The 22,284-nt window shown below is 33.8% G+C and overlaps 1 protein-coding gene across 6 annotated transcripts in view; it reads left to right on the top strand.

Moving 5' to 3' along the window:
- Positions 1 to 241: 241 nt before the first annotated feature.
- The window catches only part of LOC131530736 (adhesion G-protein coupled receptor D2), a 98,302-nt gene continuing 76,259 nt past the window's right edge, over positions 242 to 22,284 (top strand). For 2 of the 6 annotated variants that reach the window (XR_009268466.1, XM_058761176.1), the window contains exons 1-20: positions 262 to 399; positions 581 to 617; positions 739 to 766; positions 1,021 to 1,239; positions 1,331 to 1,969; positions 2,337 to 2,510; positions 3,683 to 3,753; positions 3,901 to 4,173; positions 4,273 to 4,384; positions 4,620 to 4,757; positions 4,850 to 4,952; positions 5,035 to 5,146; positions 5,544 to 5,593; positions 5,689 to 5,815; positions 11,853 to 11,956; positions 12,480 to 12,582; positions 14,072 to 14,225; positions 14,612 to 14,745; positions 15,959 to 16,074; positions 16,810 to 16,925. Coding sequence is in view for 5 of the 6 variants with exons in the window: in XM_058761176.1 (XP_058617159.1) it covers positions 582 to 617; positions 739 to 766; positions 1,021 to 1,239; positions 1,331 to 1,969; positions 2,337 to 2,510; positions 3,683 to 3,753; positions 3,901 to 4,173; positions 4,273 to 4,384; positions 4,620 to 4,757; positions 4,850 to 4,952; positions 5,035 to 5,146; positions 5,544 to 5,593; positions 5,689 to 5,815; positions 11,853 to 11,956; positions 12,480 to 12,582; positions 14,072 to 14,225; positions 14,612 to 14,745; positions 15,959 to 16,074; positions 16,810 to 16,925 (2,809 nt within the window). In the remaining variant the exon portion in view is untranslated. Of the gene's footprint in view, positions 400 to 580; positions 618 to 738; positions 767 to 1,020; positions 1,240 to 1,330; positions 1,970 to 2,336; positions 2,511 to 3,682; positions 3,754 to 3,900; positions 4,174 to 4,272; positions 4,385 to 4,619; positions 4,758 to 4,849; positions 4,953 to 5,034; positions 5,147 to 5,543; positions 5,594 to 5,688; positions 5,816 to 11,852; positions 11,957 to 12,479; positions 12,583 to 14,071; positions 14,226 to 14,611; positions 14,746 to 15,958; positions 16,075 to 16,804; positions 16,926 to 22,284 lie in introns of all 6 variants that reach the window. The other 4 variants (XM_058761172.1, XM_058761174.1, XM_058761173.1 and 1 more) reach the window with 3 other exon arrangements.

The following is a 22,284-nucleotide window of genomic DNA, read 5'->3' on the forward strand; positions in this document are numbered from 1 at the left end:
GATGACTTTATTATTTGAAATGACTTGTGTTACATTTATTTAAATTAAAAATTAAAAAATTGTTAAAATTACGGGTGCCAAAAATCGATTTCTTTACACCATAAACAATCGTTTACATAAATTTTAATAAAATAATATGTATTATTTAGAACCGACCACTCCGAGTGAAACGCAGTTCTTTTTATCGCTCACAAACTCAAATATAAAAGTTATGTTGCTGGTGAGGGGAGTGGCGGGAACTGCTCTCAGAGCGGGAGGCGCGCGCTGCTTCTCATGAGCTCACTCAGTTCTCAGTCACAACACTTCTAACGGAAAGCGCCTCAACCGTCTGCTAAACTTCACTCTTCGAAATAATATATTACATTTATGACTTCCGACTATAACTTTACCTCATATCAGGTAATTGACGTTTTATTCAGTTTTTATTTACAAATTCATGAATATTTCACGTTTCTGCTCGAGATGAACTGAAGTAAACTATTTAAACTAAGTAAACAAGTATTTTTTCATGTTATTATAATTTTTTTTTTCATTAAAAAGTTACACTTGTGTCACTGTTAATGAGTATTTTGTTTCTTAGGATGAATCTGTTGAAAATTATTTGCTCCAACGTTATTGTAAGTAATCAATAATACAATATACGTTTAAATATTATGTGGCGAAATGTGGTTTTCCTTATATGAATACCTATTTAAATTCAATCAATATTATTTTTATATAAGCACATTTTTCCCCTAGGTCCTCATTCATCACTGCATGGAAAAAGGTAATCACAGCATTCAAAGTGTAATTGTTTAGCCATGCTTAAAATTCAGATATAATCATGCAGGACTGTTTTATGTTACAATCCTCTCACTATTATATAAAACAGATTTTAATATGAAAGATACGATCTGAAACTAAAGCAATCCAAAGGAGAGTTTGAAATCACATGTACAATTTGTTTACATCGAAAAGTGCCAAATGCATAAGCTGTGAGGCTGTTCGTGTTTGTCAGCAAAAATACCCCTGTGTTTACAGTGGAGAGCAGAACGCTGCTTACACACGATGACTATTACCCTGAGTACGTGCCAGATCGACAGCCATGGGACGTTGCCCGCAGCCTCTGCCTCCAACGTTCAGGGTCTTTTGTGATGGTGTCCAGTACTGAAGAGATTGAAAAGCTGAACAGTTTTCTACGATCCCTAAATATCACCCAACCTGTATGGATAGAAAGTGCAGGCATGTTACAAAAAACTGGTGAGCACCATATCCCACGTTTCCCAGCACGCCTCATATTTGCTACATTGGCAATATTGTTCTTTAGTAAACATTACAGGTTGTTTTCCAGGTCCTCCAGACATATACATGCTGGAATTTCCAATGCGTCCGCACCGGAAATCAGCTCGCCTCCGCCACAAGTTCCCTAACATGGAAGCGCTTACGGTTTGCGCTCACCTCCAGCTTGATCCCACTTCCCACGGACTTTCCACTGTCTTCTCGTACGCCATTCAGTCGTTCATTAAAGAATTCCAACTCCAAGCACAAATCACCGGGAACGAACCAGTTCACCTTGCATTGCTGGTGCATGGTTCAAACACCTCCTACATAACTGGCTTTCCCAACGATGCCTCCTGGCACTTTGTATGCGCCAGTTGGGACGGGAATACCGGGAAGTGGGTCATCTGGGTGGATGGAGCGGTTGTGGGTTCTGGGAATTCCCTCAACTCAACCAGTCAAATCGGAGGCGATGGCCTTTTCATGATTGGACAAGACCAGGAGACCTACGGGGGCTACAACAACGACAAGGCGCTTTGTGGGAACGTTACGCAGCTGTACATGTGGGATCGTTTCTTGGTCGACTCTGAAATCCAAAGCATGGAAAAACTTTGCTCAGCCGTCCCTTTTGGTTTGTTCTTCAAGTGGAATGAGTCCGCGCTGGAAATAGAGACGTCCCTGCAGACACGTAGAGGGACCTCGCCATGTCAAGGTAGAGTCGCCATGTCAATCTCACGTCTTTGCATAATAATTTCCACTCTCCCACCATGCGAATACAGTCAAGTTTCGATTGGTAACCTCATGCTGAAATGGTTGTAAATATTTCATCCATGTGGTAATACTGAGACCCACCCTTCAAAATATACTCTTCACTTCACATGAGTCATGGACCCTTATTCTTTTTCTGAAGAGAGGACACATGGTCTTTACAGACTTGGAGAGCTCAAGAACTATGACTCATGAAATTGGCAGACTAGAAACAAACTTGGGTTGCCGGCTGTTCGGTGGCCCCAGACAGATGCATTTGCTCAAAAAGATCCATTTTCTGCTAAACTGGTTTTTGTTCTTGATTCTTATAGGTTCCAAAATCCAACCACAAGACCAGCTGGTCATCTCTGGGTTGGATCCAAGTCTGCATCACAATCTTTCCATCATTTCTCCCAAGACCTGTGTAGCCTTTGATCCTGCAAGTGGAAAACCCATTAATAACTTATGTACTACACACAGAGGAAGTGTTTGCCTGTTCCCAAAAGGTGATCACCTGCTTTATGACCTTCTGAAGCTCTACTAAATACCCAATGTAACACAAGTAGTGACATATATTTTATTCTGTGAAACTAATGGACAGAACTAAGTTCCACCCTACATTTTTTATTTTTCAATAATCCGATTGTTGAAAAATAAAAAATGTAGGGTGGGACTTAGTTCTGTCCATTAGTTATTGTTCGGATGAAGAAAAGTCTGTTTCACTTGGATATTATGGGGTAGAGTCTGGAGCAACTTTACCACTCACAAGGTGCATGAGAACAACTAAATACAGGAACGTGAGGAAAAAATCCAGCACTACTGTTATATTTATTATAACAGTACCAACGCGTTTCGCTTATGCTGAAACGCGTTGGTACTGTTATAATAAATATCTCCTTATCACAAGTAGTGCTGGAATTTTTCCTCCCGTCACTTGGATATTATGAAAGTTAATAAAAAAGAAACATATGAATGAATAATACGCTCAGTAACATGCGTTTACAAAATAATAAAATATATTGTTTTCACCTTTAAAGGTGTGATAAGTACTTTTCAGCGTTCCAAGCTGAAACTTAGTGGGTTGCAAATGCAAATTATTTTACAAAAATAACCTGATGTCCGATTCATGGAAAAATGATCCTTATGAACCTGTTCTTTTTATGGAGGCCATCAAAAAGATTTGTGAAATTGTAAATCATTTATGAAATAGTGAATCGTTTGGAATATTACCAAGTTCACAATGGTGACTCGCTGAACTGCAAGTCATTTTTCAGTGACGTCCTATTAAAAATTAACCGTTATTGTGGTGTATACTTTTAGCTTGTGAGACTTACATTATTTATTCACTGTTCATATGAAAATGTGTAAGTAAGAGTCATTCAATATTGTGTTTTAGGAGCTAGTGACTCCCTATTTTCTTTTTGTTCGTGTGTTTTGTTTAGTTGCGTTGATTTGCTATCTTTTGCATTTTTTTGTTTTGTTTTATGCTTTTTGTTATCTTTTGCATTTTTGTTTTATTTGTTTTGTTATCTTCTGCATTTTTATTTTGTGTTTAATGTTTTGTTATTTTTTTGTTTTCTTGAGTTGTGTTTTTGTTTTGTCTGGAGCCCTAAAATGCAGTTTCTTGTGCGTTTGACCATGTGATTGACCATCCAGGCACTTTCCTTCTTCATTTCAGAGCAGCTGGACTTTGGTTTTCCTGGAACCTCGTTCTTCTCACAAGTCAGCAATGAGATTCATTCCAAACCTGTGAGTTAGACAGAGCTCACTGCTGATTTTTATTAGATTCACTATAAACATCCACTACAAAGATCCAAATACAGTCACTATTGTCACAGACATACAATATAATTGTCTAATGACTTGAACTTACATTATCTTCCTCTTTCTCCACAGGATACAAATGTAACCTTGTTCCCTGAGAATGATCTGACTCGTCATGTTTCCCTCTTGAGTGCCATATTGAGAGTTATGGACCGCGAAGCAGACATCCTCACACATTCTGATCTTCTGTACCTCACAGAAACCATCGATAAGGCCACTCAACTCAATAAAATAGTTGTTTCCACTGATGTCTTCATATCTATGATCCGCAATTGCTTGGAACTAGTCAGTGGGCTCATCAACCCTGACATGGCCGAACAATGGGAGGATTTGGTAGCACATGGGGTATGTTATGAGACTGAAATGGACTCTTCTGAAACCAAATCCTCTAAAAAGGATCATTCTTCTGTCAAGTTTATGAGTCAGTTTCCTATATTTTCTTAGAATTACCCTGGACCGCTGACAATGGTGGAGAACATTGACAAGCTGCTGTGTATGCTGGCGGATGTTCTCTGGACCGAGCGCAAAAGCTTCACAATGTCAACAAAGAACATGGGTACAGTGGTTTTTTGCCTCAGTTGGCATTACTAGGTAGCATCATCTCTGACCTCTGAAAAATGGTAGTCAATATTTGCTACCTTGAGAGGTAGAGCAATAAAGATAAAGCTCATTGCATTCAAGCAGTTATTACCATTTAGCCATGGCAATTTTAGTTGTCCCACCATAAAAACTGTACAAACAATGATGAGTTTTTGTTATTTTGAGAGTCACGAGATCAATTGCTTCCTTAGATATTCATCTAGAGCCGCGGAGGCTGACGCCAATGAGCTGCGGTTGTGTGTTCAAGCCCTCAGGTCACGGCGTACAGTTCGGCAGCCTTGATGAGATCCTCATACCAGAGTCAGAAATGCAGCGAGTCTTTTCTCTGGGTGAGACATGAAGGGTTTTTGGGTAGTTTTCTTATTTCTACAGATAAATGTCATGATTAAGATCTTAATCAGAAGCTAATATTTTTTGACAGGCCACAAGGAAGTGATGATTATTCATACCTACTACAGTAACCTGTTAGAGATGTTGTCCAGACTAGAGGTGAAAACCCATTCTGACCAACAGGCAGACAAGAGGTTAGCATGAGCCTTGCTGAATTTTCTACACCAATAATAATGTTTACATTATATTAACACTGTTTTGTTCATGTATTTGCAGGCATCACACTGGTCAGCTGGCCACAGCAGTAATCTCAGCAACAGTTCGAGATGTTTCCAGGGCAGAAAATATTCCTGTATCTGTCCAGTACACCCTATCCTCTGGGATTATGGTAAAAAGACACTTAAAAACGTTTTAAGAAGTGAAAACATTTGATTAACCTCTGACTGAGAATAAAATAAACATTAACGAAAAAAAAATAAAATAAAATGTGTGTATATATATATATATATATATATATATATATATATATATATATATATATATATATATATATATAACTAACTTGTTCTATTTCTTATTTTCATTTAGTTTAACTTTTAAGTACTAAAATAACTAAAACTAAATATTAATTATTAACTATATAGACAAGCTAATAAAAATGACAACACAACAAAATTACTAAAACTTTAATTAAAATTGAATCAGTTGAAGAAGTGAAAACAGAAAAAATAAAACTAATAGTTTTAAATGATATCAAGATAATGATTTTCCTTTTTCTTCTTTAGGCAGAGCATTCCAAACAAGTCACTCCCGTCTGCGTCTTCTGGAATATCATGTAAGAGAACGTAATACTATTATAAAACTGCTAACAGATGTCATGTCATATTACAGCCTCTTGTTTGGGTCTGATGTAGTGTCTCATGTCCAAAGGGAGGGTCATACAAGTGCTTGGTCCAGTAAAGGGTGCAGAGTACTGCCTTCTCCTCCTGATGTCACTTCCTGCTTCTGCAACCACACCACCAATTTTGCTGTCCTCATGAATTATATGGAGCACAGGGTATGTTTAGACTTTGTGCTTTCAACTGTTACAAAAATCTAACAAAGAATATGTTTACATTTTATATATGAAGAGTTCATTTGCCAAAACAGATAACTCTTTTTTTACAACTTTCAAAAATCATGTTTTTTTTCATTGTGCATTCCTATTAATCTCAATCAAACTGCAGTCGGGCTATTTTGATTAGGTAAAAAATAACGAACAAATACAACTAACTAACACAATGAAACCATAAAAACACGAAAACATAAAAAAACAGGATTTTTGAAAATGAAAAAAAATAAACTTCTTATATTGTTTTTATTATACTATATTTATATTACAAAAATGTATGTTTATATACACACAGAAACTAATATATAAATATTAGTGGTGTTACGAAACACTTATCCCACGAGACGAGACATGAGACTGGGTTCACGGGAACGAGAAGAGACGAGATTTTTAGACTTTAAAAAAAAAAACCTCAGTGATGAAATATATAGGGAAAATAGTCTTTTATTCAACTGAAAAACACAAAGTGCAAAAAATGTAGTTGCATTTTGAAATCAGCTTATACTTAAACTCTGAAATTAGACTTATATTTTAATGAATTATATTCAGCAATAAACATCATGTAAACTAGAGCTGCACGATTCTGGATAAATTGAGAATCACAATTATTATTTTTTTTTAATAAATTGGAGATCATGATTCTCTCACAAAATAACGTAATTTACTAGTTGTTCTGACAAAATATTCATTGCTTAAGTCTTTTAAAAAGACTTGGGGTGTGTTCCGTTTTTTTTTTTTTCCGGCATAAAAACATTCCTTTAATTTAGATTTTAATGAATAAAAATTAAACAAATCTTATTTTTTGGAAAATAAAGGGGATTTAATATTGATAATAACATTGAAGACATTGTATGATTATTCCTTAAAGATAAGGTTTTAATAGTTTTAGTAGTAGTAGTTTATTACGTACGTTCTACTGAACAGTAGTAATATATTTCTGCCCAATGTCTTCAAGTGAAACCAAACTTTAATTTTGACGGATTGCCGTGAATACCTTTACATTTCTGTGTATATGATACGAGGATAGCTTTTCTCAAATGAAACGCTCGAATGCTCATGAAGTGACTCTCAGAGCAGTTCTGGAGATGTTGTTCATATATTTATGTCCTCATTTAGTGAGACGACAGACGTTAATATCACCGAAAGCGTCACGCGGGCTTCTGTATGAGTAGTGAACAAACCCGCGCGTCTGCGCCATACATTAGCACAGAAACAGGCAGAAGTCATATTTAAATAGTCGTTTTGCGGCTTAATATTTACAAATAGGAGTGGGAGCGTGCTCACTTCTGTGTGCGCTTACGTTTGTGTGTGTGTGTGTGCGAACCGGGGCGGAACTCCGCTGTGCGCGCGATATAGAGAGCGCGACCATGTAACGTAGAGACAGAAATGACATGCCGTCGTGTAAATAAGATAAATAACATAAGGCTATTTATTGTGAATTAACTTGACCTTCAGGGGCTGTTGGGGGCAGGCCGCCCCCTAAAATAATGGTGGGGGAAACACTGCAATAAGTGTTTATACCCAAACTATAAACTTTTATCCCAGTACTTCTGTTATTTAAATGTCTGTAACAAAGGAATAATGATGTGTGGTTGAAAAGACTGTTTGTGTTGCTCTTTCTGGATCAGCAGCAGCATGAATGCAGATTTGAATGTCTTTAACACCTGTTTCACATCGTAAGCGTCAGTGGAGCTTGAGCAGCGCGTGTTTAGTCTGACCGCATTCACATCGGAAGCGTGATGATGGTCGACCCTCTGATTCATCAACATCTCCCGCTCCACTGACACTCGCGATGTGAAACAGTCTTAATAGACAGCTGAATCGTTGTCATTCAGGAATAAGACGCGTGGGTGTTTGAATCACGATTGCACTCAATTTTTAACGATTAAAAAGAGATCTCGTCACATCCCTAATAAATATGTTATAAAAATATACAAATATAAATGTAGAATAATAAGTAGTAAAACAATATTATTTATATACATTACTTATTTTATTTTTGAATAAATTATTTATACTAATGAAAATATGGTAGATAAAAATTTTTTACTTACACACACACACACTAATATAAATATGATGTGTGTGTGTGTGTGTGTGTGTGGTTGCTGGTTCGATTCTCGCGCCGGCAGGAATTGAAGGTGGGGATTGTGAATGAACAGCACTCTCTCCACCTTCGATACCATGACTAAGGTGCCCTTCAGCAAGGCACCGAACCCCTAATTGCTCCCCGGGTGCTGGAGCAATGGCTGCCCACTGCTCCGGGTGTGTGTTCACTGTGTGTGTGTGTGTGTGCATTTGTTCACTCACTGCTGTGTGTGTGCACTTGGATGGGTTAAATGCAGAGCACCAATTTCGAGTATGGGTCACCATACTTGACAATACGTCACGACTTACTTACTTACTTGGAATAAGATATAATACTCAATTGGTTATTGTTGTTATTATTATTGTTTATGAATTATTAATAATACAAACTAATTCAACAATAAAAATAATAATGATTGTTATTATTATTATTATTGTTATTATTATATACACACAAACTATATATAATCTAAAATATATAAAATACAGTATTTATGCACTTTTCTTATTTTATTTATGAATATTATTTATACTAATAAAAATATGGTATATAAAATATTTTATATATTAAATATTAAGAAAAAATACAAAATATAATTATATATAAAGTTTACTTAAATGCATTACATAATATATACATATATATATATATTTATATATTAGATGTGTAACGATTCATCGATATGGATTGATAGATACATCGATATGTTGTATAAATAGGCACCTTTATTTTGGCACTGTGCACATTTTCACATAATGTCTATGCATTACCGCCAACGCGTGCGTTCTCGTTAAAACTCACGTATCAGGAGTCAATATAAGGACTGCCCGAAGGCACAAGGCGAGCATTAAATACGCTGGGGATTGTTTGTGGAACAGTCGACCGTTGTGTGAGAAGTTTTCTGCACACACATCTAAAGCGCACGCACACAGACAGCCGTGCGAATGCTGAATTGAGCTCTCTTCCACTTTTTTGTGCATGGATGAATAAATAAAGACAAAATTACATAAAAATTTGCATTTTGGCGAATATCCTAGTAAACACAGTCGGTTAGTATGTCTTAACATAATCAGCTGAGAAAGAAAAGGCATGAGTATCAGTAAGCTATATTAAATCCGTGCTTTTGCAGTTATTTTACATTTATTACATTTCTTTTAGACTGAGCTGAAAACCCTGAAAAGCACTGTTTATTGAACTTGTCTCTTTGTTCTATTGTATTTATTTTCTGCTATTGCTTGTAATTTGGTTATCTGTAGAAAATATTTTTAGCACTGAGCACATAGTAGCAGGGGTGTGGACTCGAGTCACATGACTCGAGACTTGACTCGGACTCGAGTCCCAAATTTGATGACTTGCGACTCGACTCGACATAATTAAAGAAGACTCGAGACTCGACTTAGACTTTGACAGCAATGACTCGAGACTTGACTTGGACTTGAGCCCTGTGACTCGGAAAGACTTGATCAGATCAGCGTCGTTATCACTCTAGACGGGTGCAGTGTGCTTGCGCTTGACTGGCAGTAAGCCAGAGACTGCTTTCAGGGAGCGCTTGATATACAGTATATGCTAGTATAAATTAATGGAATAATAGCATAACTTACAACAAAAGAACCGAGATACGAAAAAAAGTAGTTGCTATCTCTGCTTGTGAAAAGCGCTGCCCTGCCCGTTTGATCGCCGCCCAGCAGACACACGTACGGAGCGGGCAGGAGAAAGGAGATCACTGGTGCTCGCCTCATCATCACCGTGACCGCTGCTGTGAAATGCTAAACATATTCCTCACTTCTTTTGTTTGTCCGACACCGAGGTGGACCATGAGTGACGGATCCGCATCCCGCCACGACCCCTCGATGTGCTTTAATTTTCATTTTTATTGGTAAACACCTCTCCGAGACCTTTTTTTTTTTTTTGTCAGATCTCCACTGTTCAATCAGTTGCATATTTTAATTGCATGTGCATTTTATTTTATTTAAACCTCAGTTAAGTTTAAAGTTAATCCATAATCAAGATTTAAATCTGAGTTTAAAGTTATGGTGCAAATATTACTTAAATCCAGGATCAAAATGATGGGTTAGAATGTAAACCTGCTTATTTTTAAAGGTTTAAAGTTTGGTGCAAAATAATTATTAGATAAACCTTGATTTAAGCTAGATTTAAAATTAATTATTGCAAAAAAAATTAGCTATAATTTGAAGAAAAAAAAATAAAGGAGCAATTGGCCTAATGATCATTTTAAAATATAATTTGAAGAAGTGTCCTTTCACAAAATGATTTGTGAATTGTAGTCTATATATAAGACCCCTTCACCAGGTACTCATTTCACTTTTATTTCTTTCAGGATAATTAATTGAATTCACGTGTTGTAAATCAGTCTGTAGCCTATAGCACATATAGCCCCTAAATTTAGCGATCAACTATGCATATTATATACTTAACATTTAACATACAACATTTTGTCTTTGTTACTCTTAGTTATAAAGAATGGTAGCACAGCATTTTTGAATGACTGTCTTCATGAGTTTGTCTGTTTTTAAATCCGTTTCATTGAGGTTCCAAATAATGGCTCATTGGCTTAGATATAACAAACACCTAGCATATATTCTTCTTATGCACACATGCAAAGTATTTCTAAAAAAAATATTTCTTTTAATTTTAATTACTTTTGAAGTATTTCATGTAATTTCTATGAAATTATGTTGTCTTTGATATTCTGTTACTAATAAATTTTTTTTTTTTTTTTTTTTTTCTCACTGCTTGTCCTATTTTGGCACAATCCCTAAATTGAACTTGAGTAGTTTTACTAAGGGCACCCATCTCACATTAAATTAAACTTATGTAAAAACATATTCTACCCGACTTCCTGATATAAATTACTGTAAATTTGATATGGGAATTAATACTGAGACACTAATTTGGGCAAAGAGCACTAATGACTTGTTTAAGACTTGAAGTTAAAAGTTGAGGACTTTTGCAACTTGCAACTCGACTTGGACTTGCCTATTTTGACTCGAGACTTGACTTGGGACTTGTCTGTCTTGACTCGGGACTTGACTCGAGACTTGAATGCAAAGACTCGAGACTTACTTGTGACTTGCAAAACAATGACTTGGTCCCACCTCTGCATAGTAGCAGCCAGAATTGTTTTTCCAGTTGTTTATTTTCTTTATTATTTAAAAAAAAAAAAAAAGTATAGGCCTATTTTTTTGTTGTTGTTGTGAATGTCCCAATTGAGGTACAAGATGTGAAAATTTGAGATAAATGTTCATGTTATATATTTTGGTTGCATTTATGAGTTAATAAAAATGTAGATGTTTGTTTAAAATAGGTATATCATATAATAATATCGATATATCGATCGATATACTCCTGAATCAAATTGTAATCGTATCGTACAATTTTTTGAGGTATCAGCAAATATCATATCACTGGGTATGAGAATCAATTTCGTATTGTATCGTGACGAACCATCCGATTTACACCCCTAATATATATATTTCTAAATAAAAATATAAATATGGTACAATATGTAAGTCTAAAAGTTGTTATTGCCTGAAAAGTGTTGTTAAGCCAGTTTGACCTTTTACATAAACTATCCTCACTGATCACATTTTCGGTTATAACACAATCTGTCCAATAGAGGTCACTGTTAGCTTACAAACGCAAGCGAGCCTTAATCATAGTCTTTGTGGTTTTGTATTGAGCATTATGTGAGAAGTTCGTCTGCAGAACTTTATAAAGAGCAAATCTGATCTCGCATTAATGCCTAAGCACCACTCCAGTGCAGTAATGAAATCAGTCCTCATATACACGGTAGTTAGATTGGAATACAGAGATTCCAGACAGAGCGTTAGGAATACGAGATGGTTGTGTTTTGATGGGTCTTTTCTCCCGCAGTGGAGTGCTAAAGAGGAGAGCATTCTGACAAAGCTGACGTTTATCGGATCCGGAGCGTCTCTCTGCGCACTGGTGGTGACCTTGATGCTGTTTACCGTGTTAGAGTAAGTGCTTTTCACCGATGCACTACCTGCATGACAAGAGCAGTGTGCTTCTGTTGGGTAAACTCTGCATGATGTGCTCTGGCAGCATTTGATTCGCTCTCTTTTATGATGTCTAACTTCCAGCGTAGGGTTCAGAAGGGTCACGACAGCATAACATTTGCTTGACTCTCAGAAGTACACCGTCAATAGCGCTCAGTTCTGAGGCTGAATAAGTATTGAAAACCACTAATCGGCTAATTAGTGCTCTGTGCCAAATGAGCCTGAAGCTGAAGTTTTATGGTGGCATTACAGGGGAGTTAATTAAAGGGAAGGGTCACACAAAGAGAGGTTAATCAGCCAATCTGGTTTCTTTAAGAGATTGATGGCCTGTTTGCCGCTAATCAACCCACACACATACTTCATCTGGGTTACCAAAATAAAATAGTTATTTTGCCTTATTTGTCATTGTCAAAATGTGTCTGAATGATTGCGAAAAATGCATATATGACAAAAAAGTGTTTTGTTTTGTTTTGTTTTTAAACAGCATCCCGAAATCAGATCGGACATCAGTTCACAAAAATCTTTTTGTTTCTCTGACTTGTGCTCAAATTGTCCTTCTCTGCAGTGGTTCTGCTGTTCATAATAAGGTTTGGTGTTTTTCACACGTTTATTTGGTAGCATTACATTTAAAATTTGGGTGTAATTGTTGGTATATTTTAACAGAATATTTAATTAATTAATGATTAAGATGCTAATTCATTGCTTTTTGTTATTATTTGTTATTATTTATACAGCAGTGCTATTTTAGCATTATTTATATGCTTGATTATAGTATTAAATAATATTTTGAATGAGCTTTAATTTTTAATTTTCAGTTTTAATTATAATTATTTTATTATAATTTAATTATTGTAGTTTAATTATTTTTAGTCCTAATAATTTTATGTGGCTTTGACATTTTAATTTTTTAATGTATATTTCTGTATAGGATTACTTTATTTATTTATAAATGTTAGTACTTCAACCTAAACTTAGTTATTTCAGTTAACTGTGAAGGTAACATTTAAATTTTTTCTATTTAAGTTTTTTTATCTAATATTTATTTTATTTCCACTTTATTTCAGTTATTTAACATTTTCTAAAATTATTCTAGATTTAGCTTTAGTTGATAACACAGCTATGCATAAGAATATTTTATGATTTTATTATTATTTTTATATATAAAATAATATAACACTTTACAATTAGTTCCAATAAACTAACAATGAAAAATACTTCTAAAGCATTTATTAATCTTGCGTAAATATGTGTTTAAACTTTTTAAAATCAAAATTTGCATATATTAATGTTAGTTACTGGTCCTGAGCTAACATGGACTAACTAACTTAACTAATGTTAAGAAAGATTAATAAATTCTGTAACAAATGTTTTGCTCATTGTTAATGTTAGTTAATGCATTAAATATAGTTAACAAATGGAACCTTAATGTAAAGTGTTACCAAAATAATTAATAATGAAATAACATTATATACAGTATATAAAATAAATGTAAAACAATATAAAACAAATACAATTTTAGATAATAATATATATATTTTTTAAGTTTAGTTCAGTAATTTTAGTACTTTAGTACTTTTAGTAATTTTTTTTTCTTTTAAGATTTATTTCAAGTTTTCATCCAATTTCAGCTTTATTTCAAGAATTTAAAATTGAAATTTTTATTATTTTAGTTTACAACAACACTGCTGTACACAATAAACTGTAATTCTGTTTAAAACTGTGATATAAGTGTATTAATAATATTAATGTAACAGAATCGGATAGTATACGCCATGCGAGGTCAAGTGTTACAGTGTTTTTACTATGTTTAAGGGAGTCAAGTTCAAAATCACTCTAACGCACATCCTCTAGTGGCTTATTGCTTTATTAAATGCTATCAGGGCTATGATATTGAATTTTTAATTCATAGTCTATTTCTAGAACAACCTTAGTAGCAGCAGTCTGACAGTGTCTTAAAACAACATTAGTGCTGTAGCCATATTTGGCGTTGGATAAGCTGGATAAGTACGGCTGCATTTGTGTGGCTGTTTGATCTTTTGACCCTTGACCGCCTGCTCTCTGACCTTTGCCCTGTAGGTGGCCTGCACGCTTGTGGCAGCTCTGATGCATTTGTTCTTCATGGCAGCGTTCAGCTGGATGCTGGTGGAGGGCCTGCTGCTCTGGAGCAAAGTAGTGAGCGTTAATTTGAGCGAGGACCGACACATGAAATACTACTACCTGATTGGCTGGGGTAATGCGACTCCGCCCCCAATCTCCTCTTCAATCTGTTGTACTGCGCAGTTATTAATTGGGTTCAAGAGTACAGGAATGCAGGTTTCCTGTTGATTTGATGGCACTGAATATTCACATATAATTTTTCTTAAATTAGACATTAAAACTAATAAATTAACATCCAAACTGTAGAAAATTAAACATTGATAGTCAACACCTGCCATGTAAGCTGAGACATTTATATTCAACCTTATACAGCAAAGTATTTGCACCCTTAAAATGTTACCGCAAACCATTTGTTTGAAAGAAAAATAGCATAAGCATACTTTTCAAGCCGCACATTTGAAAAACAGTGCCGGGCTTTAAAACGACACGTGTGATATAGAAATGTGTGTGGTTTAACAGGTCTGCCTGTGCTGATCGTTGCCATCACACTGGCCTCTGCTGCTGGGAATTACTCAGCGGACGGCCACTGCTGGCTCAGTGTTCAGAACGGCGTCATATGGGGCTTTGCAGGACCAGTCATCTTCATTATTATGGTGCGTCTTTACTTCAATCATTATTCTCTTTTATAATTGTAATAATAACAAGCAGTAAATAAATAAATAAAGGAATGAATTAATGAAAAACATATGCCAAAAATATTTGTATGTATGTTTTATAACAACATTAACACAATAAAATAAATACATACACGTATAAAATATATAAAATAAAACTTTTTTTATATTATAAACATTTTATATTATGTGTGTGCGTGTTGTTTTTTTGTAGAATGTTACAATATGCAATATTTTTATAATAATATAGTGTGTTATTTTTGGTATATACGGTTACAAAAAAATGTAATTACAAAAAAGTATTATTATCATTTGTATTATTACATTAATACATGAGCTTTATAATAGTAATAATGTAGTAACAGTTACATTCATATATAACATCTGTATAAAGTTTATATAGTTTCATGTATTTTTATATAGTGGCAAAATGTTCTTTTAATTTGTTATATATGTGCACTTACGTATATGTATATATTTAATATGTATAATAACAACAACAGCAACAAACAAAAAAGAAATAAAACAGCATAAATAACATGATAAATGTTTTTATGCGTGTTTAATAACAAAATAAATACATACAGATATAAAAATATAAAATAAAAGGTTTTTATTACACATTTAATTTATTGTATTTTTATAATGTTACAATATGCAATATTTTTATGATAATATAGTGTGTTATTTTTGGTATACTTTATTTTCTGGTGTATTTTTGGCATGTTTTTGTTATTACATTAATATATAACATTTATATAAAGTTTATATTGTTTTATGTATTTTTATACAATACAAAATGTTCTTTTTATATATTTGCACTTAATAATAATAAAAACAATAACACACGGCAAAAACGTTTTAGTGTATTTAATAACAAAATAACATAAAATAAATGCATATATATATATATATATATATAAGTGTGTGTGTGTATGTGTGTGTCATTTTGGTATACAGTTAAAAATTTAAATTACATTTTTAATAATTTGTATTATTACGTTAATTAATAGGCTGTGTAATAACAATGTAATAATTATTACATTAATATATAACGTTTATATTATGTATTTTTACATAATACAAAAAGTAACACTTTATTTTTATATATATGTGCACTTGCATATATATATGTGTATGTTTAATAATAATAATAATAATGCATTTTTAAAAAAATGTTTTATTATTTAAGGTGAATATCATGATTCTGACCCGTGTGGTCGTGATCACCATCACCACAGCCAAGAGGAGATCTTTGATGATGACTCTGAACACCAGCCCAGAAGAGCAGGTCTCCGAGCAGATAAGGTAGGACATCTCTCTTGCTCAGTACGCTTTCTCATGTGGCCACATGGATGCGCCCTTTCACAGCTGTGCTCCCGTCTGCTTGTGCAGTCTGACTGATCCTAGTCATTTTGGTTTCCTATTAAAATGATCTATTTGCACATTACAGCCTCTTTCAACATCAAATGTTTTGTTTGTTTTTTGGGCCATTAATGGAACGATTCGACGCTTTTTCCCCTCAAAAGTAAACTTTCAGACAGCTCGGTCGCTGCAGCACCTCAGCGTTATATTTTTTAAAAACAGGCCTTTATACCGATTCTCCTGTTGGTTTATAGATTCAGCTTCTCCTTGAGACCATAAATAACCACAACGCAAATTAAGCTGCCACACGTACCCAACATTTCGACGCGTCTGGACCTCCAGCATCAGTCGCTGAGGTGGGGGCCCTCAGAGGGCCCCTGTGTGTGGCTCTTGAAAGCCGGTGGTGGGATCCAAGGAAAATCAAACACACGCTTCCTCCGCTTGGCACGGCCCGTTCGGACCACAGCTGGTTCGCTTTAGCGGTTACCTGAATAGGGAGGTAATTTTATACTAAACAGAATTAAAAGCGATTTAGCGTGGAAATTGTCACAACGTGAGAATAAGCAGCAGGTCCTGTTGTGACCCCTGAAATCTGTCTGTGTGTGTGTGCAACCATATATATGCACGAATATAATAAAATAAAGTGTTTTTCATATCATTTGTCTGCTTTTAGGGCAGCAGTGAAAGCTGTGCTGGTCCTGCTGCCGATCCTGGGCCTGACGTGGCTCTGTGGTGTCCTGGTGCCGTTCTCCGTGATTATCGCGTACGTCTTCAGCCTCCTGAACTCGCTGCAGGTAAGAATGTTTCTCGACCCACGTGAACGCTGGAGCTGAGGTAAACCGTGGGGAGTGAAGAGATAATTGCTGTTTAACATGGAGGCGGCACAGACTGAGAGCATCTGTGTGTGGAGTGGAGTTTTATCCAGACTTCTGGTAAACGCTGGCGTTTGTGCGATCTGTGAAAATCTCTGAAAAGTTTAGTCCTTTTCCAGCGTTTCTCTTTTAGTAACGGTCAGAATCTGGGTGAAATTATTTTTGGCGAAAGACAGGATTCCGAACAGATCCTCTGTTACTTCCTTTTCCCGTTAAATCATTATTAATGGTTGAGTTCGGCTTTAATGCAGCCAAGCTGCTTCGAACATTCTGGGAAATTTAGATTAATTTAGTGATTTACTTTAGTCATTTAATTTATTTTTAAATAAGAAAAACATGCGAATGTGATTTATTATTAATTTAATATAAATACCACATTCCAGCAGGCACTAGATCAAAACATTGAACATTGTTGTAAATTATTCAAATATCACATCATCTACAGGTCTGTCCTGTTTTTAATTTTCTGCTGTTTTGTGGAAAATGTGTACAGTGGCTTTCAAAACACAATGCGGTATGTTTTTATTTATAAATATTTGTAATCTTGTTCTGTGCATGATTAACAATTCTGAAATCGACAAAAAAATACTTTTACTTTTTAAAATGTTAATTATTTCAAATTCTTTGAAATAATTACTAAAATATACAGTTTATTGCATTAAATTGCTCAAATATTACGTCATGTACAGGTCTGACCTGTTTTTAATTTTCTGCTGTCTGAAAATGTGTACAGTAGCTTTAAAACACAAAGCTGTATATTTTTATTTATAAATATTTGTAATCGTGTTCTGTGCATGATTAACAATTCTGAAATTGACCAAAAAAAAAAAACTTTTACTTTTTAAAAAGTTATTTGATTATTATTTAAAATTATTTAGAATAATTACTAAAATACTGTATATTTATTATGAATCCCATATTTAATTACATCATCTACAGATCTGACCTGTGTATATTTTTGTTTATAAATATATTTAATCTTGTTCCGTGCATGAGTAACAATTCTGAAATCACCAACAAATACTTTTCAAAAATGTAGGTTAATTTGAACATTTATTTTACTCATTTTAAAATGTTAATTGTTAATTATTATTTGAAGTAATTATTAAAATATATATTTATTATACATTTAATGAGCGCAAGATCAAAATATACTAAGTCTGTATTTGTCTTTCAGTTTTCAATATTCTGTTGTTTTGTAGTATTTGAAAAAACAAAGCAGTATAGATTTATTTCTAAATATTTTTTTATTATCATTTTATATTTTACAATATTATCATTTTGTGTATGACTAATTTTCAGAATTATATTTATAATTAATGCACTTCTATTATAATTGAAAATCATTTGAATTATTTGTTAAAAAACATTAACCACATTTAAACAGGTGCAAAACCAAAACAGAGAATACAGATGTGTTAATTTGCATAACACTAAGCAAATTAGTTTATAAATATTTTTAATAATGTTGAAATCGACAAATATTTTGCAGTTCTGCCATTAATCCAAATGATCTCATTTGTAGATACGCTGTTCCAATAGCTTTATAGAGAATATCACAGTGTGTTATTTCGATCAAAGACAGAAAAGTGTGTCATTCTTTATTGGTTACAAGCCTGTGTGGTTTGAGTTGTGTGTTTGCGATCTGTGCAGCTTCTTAATCAGTTGTTTCTGTAATAGAGCTGTATATATCACAAGAAAATCAATAGAGATTTAGCCTGACTCGCATCATTAAACCACACTATAAATAGTGCATTTTCCGCACTAATTAAAAAATGTCTCAACACGGTCATAATTGATGTAGGCCTTTCTGAAACAAAGTCACAGTTTAGTTGGTTTACTCGTGTTCATTTTCTGTTGTTTGTTTGTCCACATCTCATGCCATAGGAAAAGTTGCACATTAAAGGCATGTGTGTAAAGTGTCTCCTCTGAGGATATGTCAACTAAACGTGTGTGTTTGAAGGCCATACGGTAAAGTTTGTGGATGTTGTTTTCCTTAGATGTATTTTTATTGTAATCATGCTTTAGTTTATACCATAAATAATATTTACATATGGATTCCTGTCTGCTTTTCTACAGTATTTATGGGTCAGTGCTTGTTATGTAGTATTCAAGTGATTAAACTATAATTATTTGTGTCCTTCAGCCCTGCAAACTGCTATATCATCAGATAGCTTGACAGATTGATAGTATAAGTTTGATTTTACATGAATCAAGTAAGGCTTGTTTTAGAATATTGAAAAGGTTAAAAACAGGGATATGTATTTTGCACTATAATTATTTTTGGTGGGGAAAAATGATTTATTTTCCTTTTTTACTGAATTATTAAATGAATATTTATGATAATGTATAATGATAACTAAAGAGTTTGAAATCTGATGTTTTATTAAAAAAATCTCTTATGCTATCAAAGCAAATATATAAAAACTATTTCTGCTGTCTTGTGGAAAATGTGTACAGTAGCTTTCAAAACACAAAGCAGTATATGTTTATTTATAAATGTTTTTTATCAAATCTTGTTCCGTGCATGATTAACAATTCTGAAAATGACAGAAATAATACGATTCATCATTTATAATCAGTAATATTGTGAAATATTATTACGGTTCGTTTTCTATTTGAATATATTTTAAAATGTAATTTATTTCCTGTGATGCAAAGCTGAATTTTCAGCATCATTACTCCAGTCTTCAGAGTCACATGATCCTTCAGAAATTATTCTAATATGCTGATCTGCTGCTCAAGAATCATTTATTGTTATTATAAATGTTGAAAACACTTGTGCTGATTAATATTTCTGTGGAAACCGTGATATATTTAAGTTTTCAGGATTCTTTAACAAACAGAACAGATAACAGCATTTATTTGAAATAGAAATCTTTTGAATGTCACTTTTGATTAATTTAATGTGTCCTTGCTGAATAACAATATTAATGTCTTTAAAAAAAAAAAAAAAGGTACTGACCCTGAACACACACACACACACACACATATATATTTGTTTGCACCCCCCCCCCCCGCCCACACACTCTTTTTCCTAAAATATATCAAATAATCTAAACTGAATGAACAGCCAGACATTATTTAACACTTTTTTTTAATTAGGTATATGTAAATATCCCCTCAGATGCTTAGTAAAAGTTAAGTCAGCACTAAATTGTAAATTATTATGAATGTCACTAAAGATTTTGGCTCCGAATCAGTCCAAACAGAAAATGAGTCAGAGATTTTTTGGGAGATGCGGAATCCACAGGAAATCACCGCAGGCCTCTGTGTGATCGTTTCAAAGCTTGGATATTTTGCCAGCCTCTTCCTTTTCAAATGTGACAGGTGAAAATATAACTCCCATGTGTTAAAGACCAACCTGTTTTCTCACTAAATTCCACCCTTTGTTTTGCCCATGGCTCCTTTTTAATCTGCGAACAATGACAATGAAACTGTGCATTTTACCCAACTGCATTGTAAATTAAACCTTGTTAGAAAAACCAACCACTCCAGCAGCAACGAAACGACAAAATTCTTCGAAAGTTTTATGAAGTCGTTGACAATTCTCGTCAATTAATGTTTTTATGCCGCACGATTTCAGTGTTTGTTTTGACGTGTGTCGAGAACGTATCCAGAGTGCTTGAGTCGTTCAGAGCCGCAGACCTTGTGTTTAAGTGCTTCATATAGACGTTGTGAGCTCTTAAATACTTCTGTACGGCCCGTGGTTTTTAAAAGGAAGCAGAGGCACTCATATGAATGCAGACGGCATGGGGCGGTGAATGAAACATTCTAGCATCTGAAGCTGCTTTGATTGAGGATATATTCGTAATTTCATTGGCACGGCTGCTTTCTAAGCAACGCCCTTGAAATTTTGAAGAATATAACAGGCACACTTTATCCAGAGGGCATTCTGAGTCCTAGATGGCCTTATGTGAAATTCCTGTCGGGATTTTTTTCCTCTTCCATGTTTCATTGTATTTTCAATAGGCGGCAATAACAACATAAAACTTAAGCCAGAGGACTTTATTGTTAAATCAATAAAAGGAATAATGTTGACAAGCCTTTTTCATTGGCCGCACTTTGTCGTTTTGAGTGAGGGAAACAACACGACAAACAAATCATTCTTATTTAGAGCGCTGACTATATAGTTATGTAAAAAAGCATGAAATAGCATTATTTTGGCGAAATTAAAACCATGTGAAAAACTATTCATTCATTTTTGAAGGCTATTAGCTTTTGTGTGGGTGTTCAGAACGACCCATAGAAATGAACTAGAGATGTTTTGATTATTCTATTCTAAGACTTTTTTGAGAATCACTTTTTTTTATGTGATTTCAAGGTAAAACAAGCTTAAACTGATAAAAATAGTTTGAATATAATTCTTGAGTAGGTTCGAGTGAATTATGATTTCTTTTTAGAAATGTTAAATAAATTTAGTGTAGCGTTTCAACAGCATATGGTACTGTGAATTATTTTTATTTTTAAAAATTTTTCTACAGTTATCAGAATCAATACATAAATGAAATTACATTAAGCATAAAATAGCTTTATTTATATAGTAACTAATATTTAATTTTTGAAGGCTTTTTTAATATCTTTTTTTTTTTTTTTTTTTTTTACATGATTTCAAAGTGATTTTTCAATCATTTACATTTACATTTATGCATTTAGCAGACGCTTTTATCCAAAGCGACTTACATTGCATTCAAGTTACAGTTTTTTTTTTTTACATTTTATCAGTTCTTGCTTTCCCTGGGAATCGAACCCATGATCCTGGCGTTGCTAGCGCCATGCTCTACTATTTGAGCTACAGGAAAGCAATCAATTTTTGGATTTTGGAAATTTCAAAAACATTTTTGTCTGCTGTTTTTCTTTTTAAGAAATTGTTAAATAACATGCATATTTTTATATTTCCATGTAGCAAGTATGAATTAATTTATAATATATTAGGGCGTTAGTAGTCAGTTTTACGCGTTAACTTAATTAGTTATTAAAGAAATAACGCAAATAAAATATTTTAACGCAGTTAACGCACCTGTACGTCATCTTATATTTCATACAGTTGACCGTTGACAAATATGATGCAGGGCAACAACACCATAAATGCAGGTATGCCCTAAAAATTTTTTTTTTTTTTTTGTCTTTTATGAGTTTTTCTCTCATATTTATCATATGATAAGCACTAGCAGTGAGAGCTATATCAAATGAGTTTAAATGTGATTTATACAAGAAGTGGATATTGTGTTAAATTTTAAACACAATATTATGTGTTTTTGCTCGATTTTGCAGAGAACAT

Source organism: Onychostoma macrolepis, chromosome 22, assembly GCF_012432095.1.
Source record: "Onychostoma macrolepis isolate SWU-2019 chromosome 22, ASM1243209v1, whole genome shotgun sequence".
In the NCBI taxonomy this organism is placed as follows: domain Eukaryota; kingdom Metazoa; phylum Chordata; class Actinopteri; order Cypriniformes; family Cyprinidae; genus Onychostoma; species Onychostoma macrolepis.